Here is a 22,865-nt window from a genome sequence, read left to right as displayed (position 1 = left end):
GTTGCTTACAATTTACCTGTCATACGTGTACAATATAAAATATAATAACTACTTATTATTATTATTATTATTATTTTATATATATATATATATATATATATATATATATATATATATATATATATATATATATATATATATATAACATGTAAGACAGGTAAATTGCAACCATTGGTACAAGCCCCTGAGTAGCAGCCCAGTTAGACCAAGAAGTAGCAGAGACCTTATTGGTTTAGTATCCCGGTTAGCTACGATGTCGTAGCCTCAACTTGATTTATTGTGGTTGTCCACGAGGTACGAGTAAGGGTACTAATATTAGTACTATATCCCGGTGTGCTATAAATTAGCAATCGGCAATCAAGTAAATAAATCAGGATACTTTATACATGTATGTCTATTTGTTGTTTTTTTGTGTTTTTTTCTTGTTTTGTTTTCTTTCTTTATTAAAAGGCATTTGATATCCAATTTAAATCAGATGATTGCAGGAAAGATCGATAAACATATACAATGTTGATTCCATATAATGCAAGGGATGTCACGCTGATATCTTGGTAAATTTATTATCAAAATATCTGTACAAAGGCATATACTTGTCCTGATGTTGGGAGTTTGATGTAATAATAATAATAATAATAATGAGGACTTTGGATAGCGTCAAATCTTTAGAAGCTTTAAGCGCTGAATGGACATGTTGCACAAAGTGTAAATCAACTTGAAAAATCGATGCTGCTTTCATGGCTCTTATTCTTTGAATGTGCTCTCCAACAACAGCAACTTATCTGGGTTTACAGCCAAAGCATGGTTCAGATCAGTTGGTAGAACTTTTTCCACAGAAAAATACAACATAAAAATATTGAAATCTAATGTGCGTTAGAGCTGGATCATAAGATAGTTCCATTGAGTCTGCCGATTTCCACTGCTCATCAGGCTGGTCACTGTCATATGAAACACAATACACTAAAATTATGTAATTGTTTAAAGCATGTGTAGGTAATGTTTTAATTCTGGTATGTTTTTGACTTTGGCACGTTTGACTTTAGTTTGTTTTGACTTGGGTACGTTTTGGTTTGGGTACGTTTCGACCTGTTCCAATGCATCTGTTACCATCCATGATGGGGAAGTCGAACTGAACTGAATTTTGCTTCAAAATCGTTGGACATTATCAGACCACAGACTGGTTAACTGATTTGTTACAGTGATATTGATTTTTAGAAGACAAAGTTCTCTTGAGAAGATGGGGTATGATCATGTTTGATAACGATGATATTCATGGATGTATTTTTAAAATAGTTTACTTGTCAGCAATTCTGAAAATTTCCCAAAATCAGCTTGTGATGCAGAACTAGCTATGAATGATTATCTAGTGTATATATAAGATAAGTAGTACATGATAAGTGGTGTTTTGCAGAAAATTACCAAAAATTTATACCATGATACCTTAGAATGTATGATATTGTAGAAGCAAGCATACCATAAATCTCATCTCTTTCATTACCCTTTGTTTACATTATATTACGAATTATTTTTTTATAAAAATGAAATTCTCATATTTATCGGGGGGGGGGGGGAGGAGATGATTACCACTCCTCTTTAATCAGCCCTTAAACCCCAACTCCCTAGAACTGATTGTTGAGACATCTGTGCCACTGCTTATATAGTGAGTGTTCTCTCCAGTGCTGGAGATGTTAAAACAATCCTAACACCTCAAATATTAAAAAAAAATTCTTCACAGAATGTTCACATTCGGAAATCATACAGCAGTAACATTAGTATTTCTTTTTCAGAAAGATTTTTCAACAGGTGCTTCCTATACTTACACACGATTGAAGGATAGATGTATCAAGGTAGCAAGCTGTCTCACACGTCTGGGTTACAAGAAGGGTGATGTTGTTGCTTACTATGGTATCAATAATCCTGAATTTGCCATGTTGTTACTGGGATGTGCTGCTGCTGGGATCATTCTCACAACTGCTAACCCTGCGTATACTCCTGGTATGCATATTTTGTATTAGTTTTACTTAGATGAGTAACTGTTCCAAGAATTGTGGCAAGGTTGACTGTTGAAGGAACTTGTTTATATTTATTTATTTATGTCCATTTTCTGATGCAATCTCTCCAGAAGAATCTATTCTTAAAAATGACATGTTTTGTGTTTGATTCCTTTTGCACCTTTTTCATAAATAGAAGACAAATTTTGGAATTGGCTACATAATTTGAAAATACATTTGTTACATGATGACTCTAGTTCATTCCTCACATCATTGCGGTCATCCAGTAAATTTGCAGGTCTGTCATTATATGCAGCTAAAAGCACATATTTTGTTTCACATGAAGTATTTAAAAGAAATTAGCCAGGTACTGAGAATTACTGAGTTGCAGATAGGATAAAATTCATATTGCTGTGCAGACTGGACTATAATATACATGACAATAGTTACTGAAAAGTGATTGTAGGTTTTTAATTCTCTTACATGTTCCTCCTATGCTAAAACTTTGTGTGATTTTCTTCCTGCAGGTGAGCTGGCTCGCCATTTGGAACATTCAGGATCCTCAGCAATAGTCACTATAACTCCACTCCTGAATAACGTGAAAGAGGCATTGAAAACTATACCTATCAAGGTAGCTCAATTTTTCCATATAATGTCATAGAACTTTGGGGAAATATACTGAATCTTTGTTTTGACAGGTATCAATACAATAATTCTTGTTTATGCCCGTAACATTTGTTTTGTTTTGTTTCAATAGCCTACAAGATGGTGTTTATTTTCCATTCAGGCATCTGCACATCTGCATGTGGTCCAGTGTTACTGTATGGATATATCTTAGGTCTACATTGCCACAAATATTTTTTACATGAGTAAAACGGTCAACATAACAAATTCAATTGTAATCTTGAAATATGATAACTTTTATTTGGTTGATCATTTTAGAAGATTTTCAGAAGCATTCTGAATAAGTTTTGCTGTTGGAAACTAAATTGGTCTCATCAAACCAAATTGGAGCAGTTGATTGATTCATGAAAAAAAAAATGATGTTTTTTATTGGGTCAGTTTCATGTAAACTTGTGACAAACAGCACCTGGCTGCCATGTATGGCCATTCATGTGCTGAAAAATGGTGTTATTCGACAACAGAAGTTTAAGGGGTTTGATGGTGGTGTGTTACATACAAGGGTGTGGTGGTGAAAATTGATTAATACTTATGCAGTGCTGAATTTTGATGGTATCTTGTTTGGACTGTCTAAAAACAATGTTGGAAGATTATATTTCTCAAGATGGCTTCAATACTCAGCAGCTACAAGAATTGATTCCTGGTGATTCATTTTAACCAGTATAAGTGATCCTTTGATGAACTCTTGTTCAGGAACTCTATTTTCTTGTAGATAGATGATGCCACCACTTTTTGTTATTGGAGCTCAGAATATAAGCTGGAAGAAGAACTTAAGCAGCATATTTGAAAGTAAATACAGCATAACATCACATGCATGCACCATTTTCTGATAGACCTACAGGTCATGTTCAGATTCACCTTTTCTCTCAGTATAATGATGATACATATTTTGTGTTAATCTGTATTTGCAGAATGTATTTGTGGTGGGTAACTCTGATTGCTATCATCCCTTCTCCATGCTCACAGAGGATGATGGGAAGGCATTTCCTGAGCATGTACAGATCAATCCTCGTGAAGATCTCCTTGTACTCCCTTATTCTAGTGGAACAACAGGGCTTCCTAAGGGGGTCATGCTCACCCACTATAATATTGTATGCAATCTCTGCCAATTAAGGTTTGTTCCTCTGTTGTAAATGTTCTGTAAATATTTCTTAGTGTGCCTTGAGAAGAAGAATATGTAGATTATGTGTATTGAAATTCATTAAAATAGTAGAGTGAAAATTATTTTGTATCATTTACAAGATATCTTGTTAACTGCTTACAGGATATCATTTGAAATTTGATGAATAACTTGAGAAGATTTCTTTACAAATGGTAATGAATATATCTGATACATTTAGTTAGATATCTCTAAATAAAAACACTTGTTATGATAACAAGTAAGATCTAATTATGAAATTTATGTGATATCTGAGTGGATGATAAAAATTTTGTAAGAAATATAATACACATTTTAAAACTATTTAAAAAATACTAAATTTGTTTATAGAATATATTATACATGATAAAAGATCTTCTAAAATGAGGTATTATGGGAACTAAAATTGACATTGTAAACATTTTATAAAGTTTACATAATATCAGGTAATGTTTGCCTGATACTTCCTGTCAAAATTTCATATTTCTTGAAGACTTTACATGATTTCTGATAAAGGTTGCATTTCAGTATTGTGAGTTAGATCCCAAATACTTGTAAAAGTCCCATCATAAGTCTAAACGTATAGTGTATTTCGAATGAATTTCGATGTTCGATGTGCCAGTGGTCTGGAATAGTTTTGATGTATGATAGTGATTTTTATAATCTGAAATATGCTTCAGTGAATTCACAATGATTTCCACAATATTTATTTAGTCCTTGAGTCTAAAGTGCACTTTGTAATTCCAATGAATAATTTAAATAAATTAAATCCTTTCAGCTGAGCACAATTTGATTTCACTAAGACTGATGTTAAGATATGGAATAAATAATTCAGAAATAAACAGCATTTATATACAAAACTGAGTTCATTTTCCCATCAAATGCATAAATAAGAACACTTCTAGAACATTCTTAATTTCTAAATAAAACTAGACCTTGAACTTAACATCTGTAAACATGTTTACCTCCAAGTAATAATGATCTTAAAACAAATTAAAATCATAGACAAGTATTGCTTTTGTAATATGTTCTTTACAAAAAAATAAGCTGTGAGTAGTAAGATAGGCCTCTGCCCTCAATTACAGCACACAATATAGATAATACATAACACCTAAAATGGTTTACAAGATAGCTGATAAAAGTTTATGACTATCTCTTTTAATTGCACATATTATAATCAAACTGTCCATGATATATTGAAAACTTTGAAAACGGATAAAATGAAGACATTTATTATCTTAGGGTCATCTAAATGAAGTTATTTATAAAGTACATGTTAAATTTTTAAGATATTTGTTGTATTAACTTAGAGATCTATATTGTAAATTCCATCAGATACGGTATCTTAAAACTCTTCAAGAAATGTAAACAGGTGTCTTTTGAATATGTTGTATACCAAATAAATAATACAAGATATTGTTAAAAAAAAGTAATTTATGGCAGTATGTGTAGCATATTGTCCATGACCTGGTTTTATCTGGTTGCATTTATATCATACATTGTGACTTTAAAAATCGCTAAACGGCCTGATCCCACTTGAGGAAGATGCATATACATGATGTAAGGTAGATCGTAAAGTCCACAGGGTATCTTTACAAAAAAATTCAAATACAGTATGGCGTGTCCTACAAATTATATTACATATCTTTCAAAATTTTAATAAATATTATTTAAAGTTTATGAGAAATTTTATACAAATTGCAAAATATATAATTAAGTTTATGCATCTTATAAATTAAGTGGGTTATTCTTAAAAATGTTACAAGATGATATCTTTATTTCACTGATAGAAAGTCCATCTAGCCATAAAGAGGATAAGTACTTCTAATTGAAGAAGAGTCCTTAGATTCCTTAAGCAAATGGTTTCTGCTTCTTTTCTTTCTTGTTTTTGTTTAATCTAGAAATCTTTGGATTTATATTTTACTACCTTAGAGAAAGTAAATTGGACAAATCTTAAAATTGATTGGTTGCCTTCTTGCGCAAAAGGAAATTATAAGAATCCTCAAGTTAAATGGCAACTTCTTACATGAACAAAATTGAAAACACACTGAACAGGATTGTCAGTTCCTATGTGATAAAGAAATTAACAGATTGTGAAATGTGCTTATTGCATTGGTGCAACAAAGAAAACCCTAAAACCACAGAATTAGTGCTTCTGATATAAGTGGAAACAATTTCATAAGTCCTTTAAATTTTCTTAATATAAATTTGGTAATTTCTTCAATAGAATTGTTGCTGCCTGTGTGAAAGTCTTTATCTTGACAAAATTTTGCACCAGCCAGCATAAAATTAAAGGATGGATGAGTGAAAGGATGTTTCTTTTTCTTTCTCGCATCATTTTTTTCTCTGAATGAAACTCTTTCTCTCTCTCTCATTATTTTAGACCAGCTGCAGTTACAGTACCAGAGGACAACAATTTAGCTGTTTTACCATTTTTTCACATATATGGAATGGTGCCAATTCTCCTTGGAACCTTGCAAGATGGTGCCACTATAATAACATTGCCCCGCTTTGAGCCAGAGATGTTTTTGAACTCAATTAAGAACGAAAAGGTGACAGGCATATTAATTTTTATTATTCATTCATATTGTATTATTTATATGTATATAAAGCTGTATTGATTAATCAGCAATACTCATAATCGGGCTAGTATAATCAGTATCGGCAGAAATAATTGTTGCCGATGTAAACCAGTTTCCAAAATATAAATTCAATCATAACATTCATTTTGACATGGCTTAAATTTTAAATCAGAATTAAATAGTGAAAATTTAGGAATAAACATTTGTTTTGGGGTTAATTGAAAGACAGTATATTCTTAAAGCTTAATACTTTTTAATACACTTGCTGTAAACTACCGCTGATTGTCTGCACACAACAAATTATCAATACCATTCATGCACTCATCCCAATCACTGCAGCCAACAAGCCAATGAGGCCTCATGTGGCTTTTGAACTTCCAGTATACACATTAGCAGATAACTAGGCAGATTAGATAGCTAGCAAAATTTCCAACTACTACGAAACTATGACTCACTATATGCTCTTTAGCCAGTACTGCAATGCTGCTAATAAACGAATAGCAGTCGGACTCTGAAGCAGCTGAATGCTGATTGATTTACAAATATTATGCAGCATTGATATTGTCATGCCAGCGACAGCGATGTTACCCCTGGATACCCCAGCTGCTGAGCTGCTTCAGCGTGCAACCCACAGCCTTGTGCGTGCATCCATCCAGCCACGTGGCCAACTTAATAGTATCTTAATTGATTTAAAGCATTGTTTCAAGAGAGCGAATCGATTAGATTATTAATACTGACTAGCGATTGTACACTACTAAATATACTATCAAGATTATACATAATTTCGAACTCGAAACACTAAAGTTTAGTCTGGAATTTCTTCAAAGTAAATGCAATTGACGAGTCCAAAGTGTAAATGCAGTTGATGAGTCCAAAGCAAATTGTACACTTTGCAAAGCATGCATTTCCAGAGGTTGAAAAGGGTTCTAAAAACTATACATCAGATCTTGTCCAGCACTTGCGCTGCATGCACATATTGAACATGGCCTGTTTCTGGCAGATAAAAAGAAAAGGATGCTGTGCAGTTAACCTCAGTAGCTGTATCAACTCCTCATACTCCGACTATTGACGCCATGCTGAACCGGAAGCAGCCATTTGCAATAGATGACCTGAAAGCTATTAATTGGCACAAAGCTATTGCAGAGCTCATGGCAGTAGATGTGCAGCCATGTTCCGTTGCTAAAGACATTGGATTTTGACGTCTGATGGCCATGGCAAAAATGTGCTATAAAATTCTAAGACGGAAGTACTTTTCCTCATCTTTGATACCTGACATGCATAAGGAGATACAAAACAAGGTGCCTGATTTAGTTTCTGCCCAATCTGACCTTAGTTTGACCTGTGATGCATGTTCAGACCAGACCATCGGTGTAGCCTAGTTGACTCTTACGGCACACTGGCTGAAGAAAGACTTTCAACAGAAACAGGTAATTTTAGCAGCAATGCCTCTCGATGAATCAGACACAGGAGAATATTTGGTAAACAAATTGGACAAATTGTGCGAGGAATACAACATTCCTAAAAATCAGATTCATGTTCTTCTGCGTGATGGTGGTGCAAACATGGTTAAAGCAATGCATCTGGCTGAAATTGACAGCATCATCTGTTTTGCACTCACACTGCACCTCGTTGTCAATTATGGCATTCTGTTGCAATGAGCTGTTAAAGATGTTTGGCGGTTTCGCTATCCATAGTCAGCAAGTTCCGGCACTCCATCCTGGCACAACAGCAGCTCAAAGATCAGCAGGAAAACTTGGGCGTTGCCCATAAGAAACTCATTCTTGCTCACAATTATGTAAATATCATTTATTCCACCAATCCCATTATAATGGCAATTTTTCTGTTGACAAATGTTGATGTTTTAACAAGTATTGACTTTATTTGGACCGCTCCGGTGGCCTAGTGGTTAGAGCATCCGTCTTGGAAGTGGGAGGCTGTGGGTTCAAACCCTGGCCGAGTCGTACCAAAGACTTACAAAAATGGTACTAACACTGCCTCGCTAGGCACTCAGCATTAAGAGGTTAGTGTTAGGACTGGTCAACGTGGTATCAGGATCATGTGACTGGGTGGGACATCATGCGGCATGTTGCCCCTGTGATAGGCATCACTGTAAACTGCCACACTGCAGACATCATAGCAATATGACTGAAATTGTTTTAAAGCTACATTAAAAATCCTAATCACACACACACACACACACACACTTTATTTGGCTAACTGCAGTCACATTGTTTTAGATTGTAAAAAAAAATGATGAAAAAACGTGACCCAAAATTTTTTCAATTTTCATTCTTATATTTTTTTCAAAATTAAATCTGTGACTAAATATATGTAAAAATAATAAAAACATGGCTAGGTTCATAAAATGAGCTCTTTTAGTCACACATATCATAATTGAAAACCCTTCATTTCTGGTTTTCTATTGTGGGTTTTTTAAATGATTTACTCTTTAGGCTACATTTGCAGAGAAAACAAATTTCAGAATAGAAAACTCCAAAGATAATAAAAGTTTACTTGTATAATTTCATGACTTCAAATATATAGAGAATATTTTCTTTCCTGGCATAATTACTGGATATATTTCATCATGTAATACAGAAAACAATATTTTAAAGTGACCTGTTTGACATTTTGCAAATTATTTGATTATATCTGACCATAAAGTAAGTCCAGTTCAGCAATGAATCACAGCAGGTTTATCATTGTTATCCAGGAAGTGTGGGGAAGTATCCTCACACAGTTGCAAATGATGTTGAATCAGATTTCTTCAGCAAAACATAATTTCTGTCGGAAATGTAGTTCAGTCTCTATTTGTTCTAGCTCACAGTGTGCTGCAGGGATAACTTCTATAGGCACACACACACATAAGTAGGGTATGGCATGCTGGGAAATCTTATAAGAAGGGTATGGCATGCTGGGAAATCTCATAATTTCATGTGAAATAATGAGGATATATTTTCATGTGAAAATCTAGGAATACAAAATGTGTAAATTATTTCATCAAGTACTTTCTATATTTCACACTTAAGTGCATAATAGATATTATTATTCATAAAGAAATAATATTCCTTGTAATGCAGAAATACTTTTTTGCACAGGTGAAGGATGCACAAAGGAGGCTTTGCAAACTGTAACCACAATATCAATTTTGCTGTTGTGCATTCATATACTGCAATTTTGAAAAGTTCTTAGTATTTATACACACTGTATTTCAGTCTCATATGCGCATCTGAAGCAGAGCTTGTTTTCTTCAACTAAGCTTATTGCATGTTAATAATAACAATGTATGTAACCCAAAATTCGGGCTCTGGAATTTTATGAATGTTGAATTTCTGTGGCTGCATCTTTGTAACTATTAGCCTCTTTTTGTGTTGATAAAAGTTGTTTATTCTTTGATCTCTAGGGAATTGAAAAGAACCAGTTTGGTTTGTATTTTAATTCTGATTGCTCAAGGTTCTGTGTGCATGACATGCACATGACTGGAAGCAATGGGAACCCAGTTTTGCCATTTTGTAACGATCTTGCAGATCAGGAAGACACTGAGATGACCAACATATTTGCATAATTTATGCAAATAAATTGAATAAAATGTCATCAAGAATTTATTGAATGCGTTCAGAGTTACACAAAACAGTTTAATATTAAAGCATTTAGTCAGATTTTTATGGTACATTTGTCTTGCCATAAGCACAGTCTTTCACAATTGATTAATGTTAACTATGTGATCAGGAAAAGTTCTTGATGTTCTGTGCATGTTTGCAATGATAGTACTCAATAATGGTGAACTGCTCATACCATATGAGTGATTGTACCCTGAGATGGACTTAGAAACTTAGCCATTTGACAAGATTTCATAGATTTCAGTGTCAAAAGCATGAATGATACTTTGATGGTTAAAATTTTGCCTGCTATAATAAGTTTTGTTGCATGGTGTTCATTTTACAGATATAACAGTGCCAAACCATGCAGTAATTGTCCAGTTCAGTAAAATCATACTTAGAACTCAGTTTAAAATCTATGCTGTTCAATCATCTTACTATTTCAGTTGAACAGGATGGACTCTGATCTAGCGGCACATTCATGGTGTTATTGTGACACTTTGGTGTTTTTGATGCATAGATGACTACAGCCGTTTTTGCTGAGTAGTCATTATATGATGCTATTTATAAATTTGTGTGGAAGTTGAGGAGTTGACAAGTGATTCATGACCTTTCTAACTGACTTTTATTTTCATATATCTTTTTCAGATAACAAACCTATATATTGTTCCTCCTATCATCCTTTTCATGGCCAAACATCCTGTTGTACAGAAGTTTGACCTGTCCAGCCTACAGTTTGCAATTTCTGCTGCAGCGCCCTTAGGTGATACTCTAACCCACGAATTTATGGATAGGTTGAAAATTCCTCTTGCACAAGGTAACAAATCCTCTTGTGTTATATATATTTATTCATTCATTCATAGCCTTGTATAGCCAGATTATTATCAAGCTGGATTTTTTTTATCAGAAACTACTAAATTTGGTCCTTTCCTGCTGTCAGACTATTTTTTCTGCATCAAATACATTACCTGGTTACATTTATTAGGATAACCTTTGCTACCTCCAAATCCAGTCCTCCCAAAAAGATGGAAGTAACTTTTTTTCTCTCTCTTTCTCTTATATATATATATATATATATATATATATATATATATATATATATATATATATATACACACACACACACACACACACAGACACACACACAAACACACAGGGAAGCAACTCTTACAGCCCAACTCCAGTTTCAACTTTTTGCTGTTACATCCTGTTTAAACTAGTTTTTACTTTCACTGCCATATGTCCTCCAGACAATCCAATTAAATTTGATATATTTTATAACTTTATAAATTTAATCGTCCACATTTCTTTTTTAAGTGACACAAAAGGTCAGTATGTTGTTATATGTGGGACATAACAACATTCTTGGGAATTCAGGTGAATTTTTTGATATGTTTGCTTCATTCGTTATTGTAATATGATTTTGATCAGTACCATTCAGGTTCACCAGAGAAATTGTGGGTGCTGTACTTATCAACTATTACATTCCTAAGTCATTTTAATAATACATTTTACAATATATATATATATATATATATATATATATATATATATATATATATATATATATATATATATATATATATATATATATATATGTACAGTGTGACCCTGCTATAACACATTATTTGTGAACCATAGAACCTGACCGTGTTATAAGCAACCATGTCAGTTAGCTGAAGAAAATGATGCATGTACCCCTAAAAATTGCAGGGGGCAGGTAATAAATGTGGGTGGTAAAATACCTGCATCATCAGCACAGTTACCATCTTAAACCAATGCATATTAAATGAGAAATTCACCTTTAGTGAAAACAGAGAAGGCATATATAAAAGTTTACTTTATTTAGAGAACCACGAATTAGTAAATATATGTATATACTGTTTATATATACATGTCTAATGTATAGCATGAATAGAGTATCGACACCATGTACTCGCCAGCGAATCTCATCATATACATTGAATCAACAATACAAGTGATTCCATCAAAATTATGCACACACAGATTTAAGATATTCAGTAATTTTGCCACATGTCATATTGGTCTGAATTCAGTGGAAAAGCATAGCACAATCATGTAATGAATGACAAAGCACATTTACTTTTCAGTATGTCCCAAGTCGGTAAAAGTTAGTTTGTATCTTAAGCTGCTGTTGGTTGCGTTCGTAAGCATAAACTTTTTTCCTAGAAAAAGGAAACTTTCACAGTACAGTTAGAGTGTTTCAGTTGCATTGGAAAATGCAAAAATCCATCAGATTCCATTACTTTTATTTAAGTTTGGTACTGACTGCCTTTGAAGAAAAGTTCTTTGTTTTTATTGGAGATTGTAGTCGGCTTTCTTTGATGAATGGTGCATGCTTTATTGAAGTCACTCACTGCTAAAGGACAGCTTGGAAGAACAAAACAAATATCCATTTCATTTTGTGGTGGTAACATCAATATTTGTATTGCATGACTGAGACTGATCTTTTTCCATTTGTTGAGTATGTTTTCATAACAATCTGTGTTTCAAAGGTAATCTGTTTCCTTTGAATTTCAGCAAACTATTTTATCTGGTTACATTTTTAAAAATGAATTGGCCATCGTTTGGTGTATTCTGTTTACTGTTCCTCCATGCCTGTTGAATAAACCAATAAGTAAGATGTGTTTCTTTCTTTTTTTTACATTTGAATAAGCAGTAAGAGGCTGCCTTCCACGCATGCATCAGAAATTTAGAAAAGGGGTGAAGGATTTAATTCTGACTGAAAAGAAGAGGAATTTTACTTACCATCCACATAAAAATGTCGGTTTTTGTAAATATATTAATTACTAGCGAGCAGCCAAAAATCTGACAAAAGATAGATATGAGATAATGTCTCATCTGGTTGATCTCCATTACCAGAAATGTCAACAACAATAAAGCGGATATCTCACAACATACAGTACTCATGCTAGATGCCAAGATAAGCAGATTATGATATAACAAATTTTATATTCAGTCCAAACCAGTGGTTGTATTATACAAGTTTAAACAGCCAACAATGTTGCCAATAAAAAATATCACCAGATGGTATTTTTTGCTGCCAATAAGGAAAAAAATCCAAGTTTACGAGATTGGCAAAGCCCTACATGATCCCAGAATAATCATTTTGCATGTTATTTTTAGTACTTTTAAGAAGAAAAAACTACTTTTTCTTGTATGAGAAAAATACATATAAAAATTCAGTAGCCATGCCATGATCATCTTGTATTATTCATATGCATTCTCTTCTCCAAAATGATAATAAACTTTTTAAGTTTTTTTCTTGTACTTTTAATAAAGATTTCTTTTTTTTCATGTACAAGAAAAATACATGAATATGAAGATCACACCACGACCATGTTATATCCAAATCTGTGCTATTACGGAGCATGCTATAGCAGGGTCACACTGTGTATGTATATATATATATATATATATATATATATATATATATATATATATATTTGTTGTATGCACTACATTTTTTTTCTCTTCATTAAAGACATGACCCAAGTGCAAGAAGTGTAAACAAATGAAATTTATGACATTTGAATTATGGACATGAGATGTATTTACACATACAACTGCTTGCTGGTACACATGTATAATATCTGTGCACCTGGTAAAAATACTAAGCCCAACATTTTTGAAAAGGAGCTCTAGGGCTGCACAAATAAGCATGCTCTAATATGCAAAATAGTGCCAGATATAATGAATCCATAAATGCAGTAGAATCATAATTGGTCTCATGGATGTTGTTAAAATGTCCTCTCCAGCATTATGAGGTTGCAAGATAGCACCAGGACATATTGTATCTGTGTATACACAAAAAAGTACAGGCAATACCAATCAAGCCTTGGAATCACATATGATCGCTATGACTCGAAAGTATTTGTTATCCATATGTGAATGAGTAGAAATGGTGTTTATATATTGTAATTCCACAGGGGATAAGCCTTTAGACCCTGCTAAAGAAGTATGAGTGTTTGCAGTTATTTATTTCATCTATACATGACAGTAGTAGGAAGACAAGTCAACAAAGATTTGCAATTTCACCAATATAGTATGAATGAAAAAACATACTACATAGGTGGCCAGCCATACCTAAATTGGTATGGATAGACAGTCCATACCAACCATACCATACCAGCTGGCTGGACCACAAAGCATATATCATCTTTTGGTATGCAGTCCCAACTGCCAGCCAACCAGTCCAGCTGTACAGATGAGCTGTGTACTTTTACAATGGTCATGGCTTTGTTATCTGTAGCTGGCATGGCGGCCAACCAGTAAACCAGACCGACCATTCTTATGATATTCATAGTAAACAGGTATTACTGATGCAGCTGTCTGACCAAGCAAAACCAGCCATAACCAGATTGGCATTCCATAATGCAGTCACTGCTGACAGCTTATCCAGTGGGCATAATGATGCATGCTGATGAAGGTGATAAATCAGAAATGCATCAATCTGACAACGGAACAGATGAATTTAGGTAATGGAATTTTGTCTCATAGGATTTTGTCTCCATCAAAATACCATCCTCCACCTTCAGTCAGTTCTATCTACAAGGTCAGTGCCTTGGTAGATGTAGTTGATGATGATTAACTGTCATCATCATTCAGAACCTTGCTACAGTTGTTCAAGATTGCAAAAATTACCTGGCATCTCCTGGCACATTCATGATTCTGGTAAAGCAAGAGTTTAGTGGTGATACAGTTGCAGTAACAACTTTCTCACCCACTAGTAAAATTCATGTTCAGAGATACTTTCTCCACACGTACCCTGTCTAGATGTTGATGAAGTGATTAGAAAAATCTAACAAGCTTTTCCTCTAGCTGAAACAATGATAATTGCAGTTTTTCTCAACCCCCTCCCTTTTGGTTTTCTACTTCTGATAGATAGCCATATGCCCCTATTTTTGAAGGCAGGCAGGGAGGGAAGAGGGAGAAATACAGTTTCTCCTTCCCCATGCCTTTTGTCACCCATGCTTTTTCGCAAACCCACTTGAGGCACCAGACTATTCCCTTTTAGCCACATTTGGACCTATGATTCTCACAAAATGATCAAGAAATTCCATTTCTTCTGTTTGTAAAAATACATTGTAGATAGTATGAAAACCACAACGGGGCTTCAACTCCAGAATGTTCTGGTTATAAAGTCCAATGGCAGTTGAGACCTGTGATAGAGATGCGACATGTCCAACACATACTTCAATATACTGATTTGTACAGCCCCATTATAAGTATTTTGGGCATTGACAGAAAATCAATAACAAGAAAGTAGGTATGGAATCCTTAACACTTGGGCATCTTTCTCCCAAATGCATCAAAAGAATTATTCATGTGCCAGAGAAGTCATCAACCACGATGTTGGACCTTCAGTAAAATGTTAGACTAAATCATGTGACAGTTTAGGATCTCCTCCACAGAGAAGGTGGCATTCCTGGATTACACAACTTCATATCCATTGGTAATTATGGCATTTGGTTCCTGACATGAACAACTTCCCCCATTCACAGTACAAGGTAGATAATCAGTGTAGAGAAGTTAGACTTTATCCCTTCTCAAAATTTTGTCCATCTAGATATGGAACTCTTAACACATATTAACTTGGCATCTTTCTCCCTAATACATTAAAAGTATAACTTTAGCATCAGAGGATGCATCTAACAAGATGTTGTTTAGGCAAGGAAGTTTTGTACAGCTCCTTGGCTAGCTCTGCATTGTGGGCTTGTTACAATGCCTGTTTTCTCCTGGACCTGCAGTAGTCAGTGGGATGTGGATTTTTCAAGAGAAAGCACTTCATATCAACCAACTGGAAATGAAAGTCGTTCTCAATGCCTTCCACAAATGGGTGGAACATATCCATGAAACAAGGCCTAGGTAATGTCAGACAATCCATATTTGGTGACATATATCTGCAAGGGGAGGAGCTGTTACCAGGCCACTGCCTCATGGCAAGGGAATACCTTCATGGGTACTTCCAGTATCTGGTAATATTCAAGTCAACACAATTCCTGTCTGGCTGAATGTCCTACCCGATTGTTATCAAAGGAGAACAACTGTTCATACAAACTTGTCCCTCCTGGAACCTGTGCCTTTAGGGGCCATCTGACCCATAACATCTCTTCATTTTTCCATGACCACAGAGACATGGGATAGATATGCTTTTTTAATCAGCTGGAAGGTTAAAGGGGCATCAGTTTTTGTTGTGAAAACTGGTAAATAGGGGCAAATAATATAACATCTATAATTTATCCCCCAGGATGAAACACCCTGGATCAATGATCTATTTAATCCAGTGACAAATATACTAGATGAGTCATAGCAACCTCCAGTCCACTCAAGCAGTTGATATGATCCCTTTTCCATCCATGTCCAAACAAATTCCTTCTTTTCTCTAGGATTTTTAAGGGTTGTATTGATCAAAAAGGAGTTTAACATTTCAATCCTGGAGTGGATCACAACAGATGAGTGATTATTGTCACATCAGTGAAGTCACACCACTCTCAATGCCGATTTCCCAGTGGCAGACTCTTTTCTTTTTCTATTCAAGTACATGAAGTTAGACCCTATCACAATCAGGGGATACTTTTCCATGATCTACATATTCAGACTTCATAAAAAAATGATTTTAGAAGCAACAAAGTATTCTCTGACATATTCCTACGCATGCTGTAGCAGCATACATGACTTGCATTTAATGATAATGCTAACTTTAGCATGCAGATTGAATGAGCTACATGCTATTATGTTCTGATGGTTCAAAGGTCCTAATGACATACAACAGCTTGTTGTCACTAGTCAACCAACAATAACTATTCATTCCCTTTCCTTGATCTATCTGTCAAGAGACACAAAGAGGCAGGACCCTGTACGTACCCTCAGATGTTACCTGAGGTGAACTGACAATCTACATCAACTATGAAAGACTTCCTACCACTGAAGGCTGGAATGCAAGTCGGGACCCCACAAATGCTTGTCACTTGGCTAAAGGGCATTATTAAATCAGTGTACTCTGAACTTTCACAGGGTCAGGGACACAATGAAAACTTCTGTTCACAAAAATTTGAGTAACCTTCATGAGCATGGCCTTGAATATAATATCTCAGTTCAGGATAGAGGCCCCAAGTGGCGAAATGGTCTACAGTGCTCATCATTCAAGATCACTGCCATTGCACCTGTGTTTGCATGGGTTTGAGTCTCGAGCTTGACTAATGTAAGTATGTGAGAAAGCATGCCAGTAGCCTCTCGAGGGTTGATGGTTTTCATGGGATCTTCCTCCACCAGTTATACAGGCTGCCATGTATAGCCTATCTTGTGCTGAAAAATTGTGTTAAACCCCAAAATAATAACAGTTCAGTACATAGCGGAATCAGCTGACTGGCATTTCCAGACTGCATTTTCTAGTTTCCATTTGCATTAAGACATGGCCTTGCTAAGGAGAGAACTGACTCTTGTTGGGTTAATGATATCAGCACAGTGATCACTCCTCATTTATGAAAGCAACATTTTACCCATACATGAATCTGCCAATTTTACTGGATTTCCCATTTGATGATGAGACAATAATCAAGTGCATAATGACACACGTATCATACAAACTGGCTCTTGTTGTGGTTAATTAGTTCATCCTTTTAGTATCCTTCTCCTCTTACCTATTTTTCTAAAGTAATGCATTGAACAGAGTAAGCAACATTTTTTTTTTATTTCTCTAGTAATACTTACCTGACCACATTACAAATAATCCCTGTTTATATATAGATAATTGTTTTTCTATCTCTCTGGGAGGTATGGATTCAGAGGTAGCGAAGGTTATCCTAACGTAATGTGATCAAGTAAGTATTTTATTGGAGAAACTTTACTAAACATTTCTTTCACACCTATTAAATTTAGCTTATTTTCTATCACATCATTTTATTAGAAATTAATTTTGAAAATGATTCCTAATTTTGAAAATGATTCCTAATTTCTCATAGATTTGTTCAGCAAGCACATTTTTGTCTGTTTATATACATGGATGATGTCCCAACCATAATTAATAATTTTTTTCATTACTTGTTATTTCAATTGTTTTACAGGCTATGGATTAACTGAGACTAGCCCTGTGACACATTTAGATGAAAGAAAGGTTACCGTGGGAACAATTGGACCCTTGATTCCCAATACTTTAGCAAAGGTAAAGATAGTCTAACAAGTCTATGAAGAAATCAAAGATTTTATCTTGAACCAAGAACTTTCTTGTTAAAGTTCTTTCTATATTTAACAGATTTCATGTTCCCTCTTTCCTTTTCTTGATTTAACTATTTCATATTTTCTTCCCGAGTTTATCTTTTGCTGTTTCACATGGAAGTATTTAAATCTGCTCATACGTTTGTGTTCAGCATACTGGTGATCATGTGACTCCAGTCCAGCTTCATTCCTCTGACAAAGGCCTTGTGATAAGGTCGAAAGCTAAGGAGTCAAGAATTTGTTTGCTGCAGAAAACATCTCTTCTTATTTCATTAAGTATAAAAATCTGTTGCATGTGACAATATTTATTCAAGAATCTTATTTGTTATTTTGGTGACAGTCTGACAAGGAAGATAACCCAGATGTCTATTATTCATTATGTCTCTGGTAGTTAAGTACTCTGGATTGTTCCAGTATTTATGTTTTCTATACATGGAAAATGATTTTAAAATATATGGTCTACTTGATTGCTGTGTCAATAGTAGATAGTTTCCATGGAATTTGGCAAGGCTGTTGTAACAACAATGTACCTAAAGTCAAACATTTACAATTTTGCCTCAGAACCCTATATTTCTCTGATAATAATTGATACCCAGTAAGTTTTACATGAATGAAATGTAGGTACAACTATTACATACCAAATTATTACATAGTAATTTATATCTTACAAGAAAAATTTGCAATTTAAATATTTTACTGAAATGAAATAAATGGAAGCACTTTAAACCAATAAATTTTGTTTAAATAAGAAGGCTATGTCCAACATTTTTTAAAATCTCATTTATAATGATTAGAACATTTGTATAAGAAAATTTAGTTTTATATACATGAGAAGAAACTTAAAAGAATTTGATTTAAAATAATAGTTTGCTTATATCTTAAGACCTGCTCATGATCTTGATATCTGATAATCACCTGGTGCTGTTGTAAATCATTAATAATATCTGCCTTAATTTCTGTAATTTTGTTATGGACTATTCAAGTAAAATATTCATGGGACCCAGGGAAGGCACTTTTAACATAGAAGTTGTCCATAGATGCATTTTGAATTTTGTATTGTTTTCATATAAACTCTTTGGCTAATCTGAGAACCTCAGCATAATTTTTTTTAAATATGGCTTCCTTGGGTACCATGTATTTTTAAATGAATAGTCCTAAGTGTCAGTGCTTCTTAAAGTTTTGTATAATCAAGGTTCTGAATACTGCTTGTTTTGGGGGTTCCCATTGCATGAAAAAAATGATCACAGAACTGTATGATCATATTGAGCACCAAGTGAATGCTGTCTCTGAATAGTTCTATAAGTACTCAATAATTTAAAGGTCACATGGTGAGTTACACACATATCAGGAAGCAGTGTCATTTTATGAGGCAAGTAGGTTGTTAAAAGTGGCTAGAAAAGGGCATTTAAATTTGAGTGTCCTGTCATGATATATTGTGAATGTATGAAATGCATAAAAATTATTTTCCTACAATGATATGCATGAATAAAAGATGCTTTATAGTAACCTTAAATTGGAAGACACCCACTTGACTTACATGACTGTATACCATTATATAAAGACTGCTTGATATAAATACTTATGTCTTACACATTTATATTTGAAACACAGCCAAATGTTATTATAGTTTTTCATCCATGATAAGACCAAGGAAATTAATTTGTCATAGAGTAGGGAGTGGGCATATTGTCAAAGATATCCTGACACCAGGCTGACTAGTTCTAACACTAACCTCTTAATGCTGAGCATCAAGTGAGGCATCTGTTAGTACCATTTAAGTCTTTGGTATGACTCAGCCAGGGATTGAACCCACGATCTCCCGCATTCAACGCAGACGCTCTAACCAGTAAGCCACCGTCTGTGCATTTTAATAAACACAAATATTCAGATAAAATTCCTCACTTTCAGTTGCATCTGAAACCAATAAACAAGAGATGCAATAAAAACTAAAATTAAAGAAGCTCCCAAATGTAAAGAAATAGGAACCACAACCTGCTTTAGTATTATATGTATTTAGAATTTTGCATTCTATAGCTGAAGATGAAAAGACTCTATTTTGTTTTGGTCATAGCTGATGGTTAGACATGTTATATCTTAACACTGTGTCTATTTGTCGATCCCTCCAAATGAACATGTCACAGTATTAAGGTTTTTTTACTTTTCTTTTGGTATCAATATACAATATTCATTTTCTTTTAAGATTGTAGATGTTGAAAGTGGGAAAGCTTTACCAGTTAGAAAGGAGGGGGAGATCTGGATAAAGGGACCACAAATTATGAAAGGATACTTCAAAAATGAGAAGTCCACATGTGACATGATCACAAGTGATGGTTGGCTCAAAACAGGTGGGATAAATTAGAAATCAGAATACCACATGTGACTAGCTACGATGTCGTAGCCTCAACTTGATTTGTTGTGGTTGAGGCTACAAACCAATCCCATATCATGTAATGGAGCAAAAAAAATCATCACTAAAGTCAGAAAAACAAACAGTGTAGAAATCAACTACATAAGTATAATCATGTTGTGAAAGAAATTTGGCTTATTTTGAATTTATTAAGCCCTTACATGATAAAATAAATTGGCATGGTCACTCTAACCTTATCCTGTCCGCCATGGCAGATAACGCGAGACTCTCGCCGTGACCCCTTTTCTACGTAAGGCTTGCCAGACCATATTTTGGATATTCTACGCTATATTATTATCAATCAAGTGGCAAATAATCGCTTCTTGGTGGAATTTCAAAGTTGCCAATAAACCGTATTTACTTTTAATGCGCAGAATTTCTGACCCAAAGGCGCCAAATTTTTACTATGATTTGTTTACATTTCCAAATAAGGCGCCAATGTCCTTATATGGGACACAAACAAACGAGGCTGAGAACGGAAGTAATCATTATTTAAAATAATGTGGCAGACGATCGAAACAACAATATCGGCTAAAAAAGAAAAACGAGATTTTACAACTATTTCAACAATGATTTTCGATACTTCCGGTATTAAATAAGAGGACTATTCAATTTATTGGATTATATGCAAGGAATATGTTTAAAGTGTTATTATTAGGCTAAAAGAGCGCCGGATCTTTATTTGGAGCTAGACATGTATGTTTGCCAAGAAATTAGGATTACCTGTTTTCTCATGGTCATCGATAAACTTTATATATATATATATATATATATATATATATATATATATATATATATATATATATATATATGATACATGATTTGTTTTAGCTAGTTATTCAGTGGCTTTTAGCACATCAGATAAGTATCTGTGAAACCATACTGTAATATGAGATGGGTGTCTGTGAAATCATGTATTGATATGGGTGTCTGTGAAACCATGCCTTAAGCCTTAATGTGAGATGGGTATCAGTCAGACTTGAAATGCAATGATATTTGAAATGTATAACATTTAGACATAGTACAAGTAGGGCAAATATAAGTTATTTTATTGGAAATAAGTCAGAAAGCGGAAACATTTACCATACAACTTACATATACATCCTTGATTAATAAAAATTATTGATCTAAGTATACAAGTTCATCTGCTGTTGGCTGCCTGATCCATATGTGTTAGTAGTAGTCAGTAGGTAGATAGCTGTATTTTTGCCTGCTGCTTGCCATTTTGCACTTTTACATGGGAAAACGTTTTCCTCCATGAAATCTTAACATTTGGAATATTATTTTTCAGTACTGACCCTGACTGTATCATGTGCTCAAGTAAAATTTTAAAGATTTTAAAATTTTGTTCTTTAAACAATTCAACACAGTTATGTTGATTTAAAAAAAAAAGTACATGGACTTGTATTTTATTTTAATTGTGGTGCATCAAATGGAAGCGACTTAGTCATTCGTTGCATCAAAAATCACATATAACTTTCTCTCAAAGACCACTCTGCAGATTTTGACTAAGTTTGAAAGAAGGCATCTTGGCAGGAAAAGGCTTTAAAATTTACATAATTGATGTGGTCATCATGCAAGTTGACCATTAAGTGTGGTACTAAAACCAGTTGACCATTAAGTGTGGTACTAAAACCAGTTGACCATTAAGTGTGGTACTAAAACATATAAAAATAAATGTGAAAATAACTTCTTCTCAAAACCACTTCACACTAAATTTGACTAAATTTGATCGAACGCATCGCAGCATTAGGGGCTTTCTATTATTCGCACCCTGATAACTTGCGAACCCACTTATAATGCAGGGTCAGGCATGGATCCCATTATTTTTAAACCAGAAAATATCACCCCAAAAATTGATCTATATGTCTTGAACTTGAAAAATAATCACAATTAAAATTGTTAACTGAAACATTGATATATCGCTTGTTTTATGGTCAAAAATGGTAGACATGACCTGGAAACTTTCATTAACATTTTGACATTATCAGCTTTTAATAAGAAGTCATATAATTGGTTGCATTTTCTTTCCAAACGACATTTTAAGTAAACTGTAATTAAAGATATTCAAGGAAATTTCCATCAGTGAAAATGTCACTTACACCTAGTGTAGGCAGTACATTAATATTTAAATGCCAATTAAATAATTTTTATGAAATAAAATTTGTGTTTTAATTCTCTCTTTTAGTTTCACTTAAGTGTAATCATCATAAATGCAATGTGTATTTAAAC

At 34.0% G+C, this 22,865-nt stretch overlaps 1 protein-coding gene across 3 annotated transcripts in view; it reads left to right on the top strand.

Annotated features, from left to right (window-relative positions):
- The window catches only part of LOC149805421 (putative 4-coumarate--CoA ligase 1), a 174,671-nt gene that overhangs the window by 140,057 nt on the left and 11,749 nt on the right, over positions 1 to 22,865 (top strand). For all 3 annotated transcript variants that reach the window (XM_089949989.1, XM_089949990.1, XM_089949994.1), the window contains 7 exons: positions 1,785 to 1,992; positions 2,516 to 2,619; positions 3,581 to 3,783; positions 6,191 to 6,359; positions 10,637 to 10,805; positions 18,076 to 18,173; positions 20,427 to 20,571. In XM_089949989.1, the coding sequence (XP_089806115.1) occupies positions 1,785 to 1,992; positions 2,516 to 2,619; positions 3,581 to 3,783; positions 6,191 to 6,359; positions 10,637 to 10,805; positions 18,076 to 18,173; positions 20,427 to 20,571 (1,096 nt within the window). The remainder of the gene's footprint in view (positions 1 to 1,784; positions 1,993 to 2,515; positions 2,620 to 3,580; positions 3,784 to 6,190; positions 6,360 to 10,636; positions 10,806 to 18,075; positions 18,174 to 20,426; positions 20,572 to 22,865) is intronic.

Source organism: Sinohyriopsis cumingii, chromosome 2, assembly GCF_028554795.1.
Source record: "Sinohyriopsis cumingii isolate HCF-2022 chromosome 2, ASM2855479v2, whole genome shotgun sequence".
Taxonomy (NCBI): Eukaryota; Metazoa; Mollusca; class Bivalvia; order Unionida; family Unionidae; genus Sinohyriopsis; species Sinohyriopsis cumingii.
Note: the sequence above shows the minus strand (reverse complement) of the source record. Positions and strands in the feature narration are given on the sequence as shown.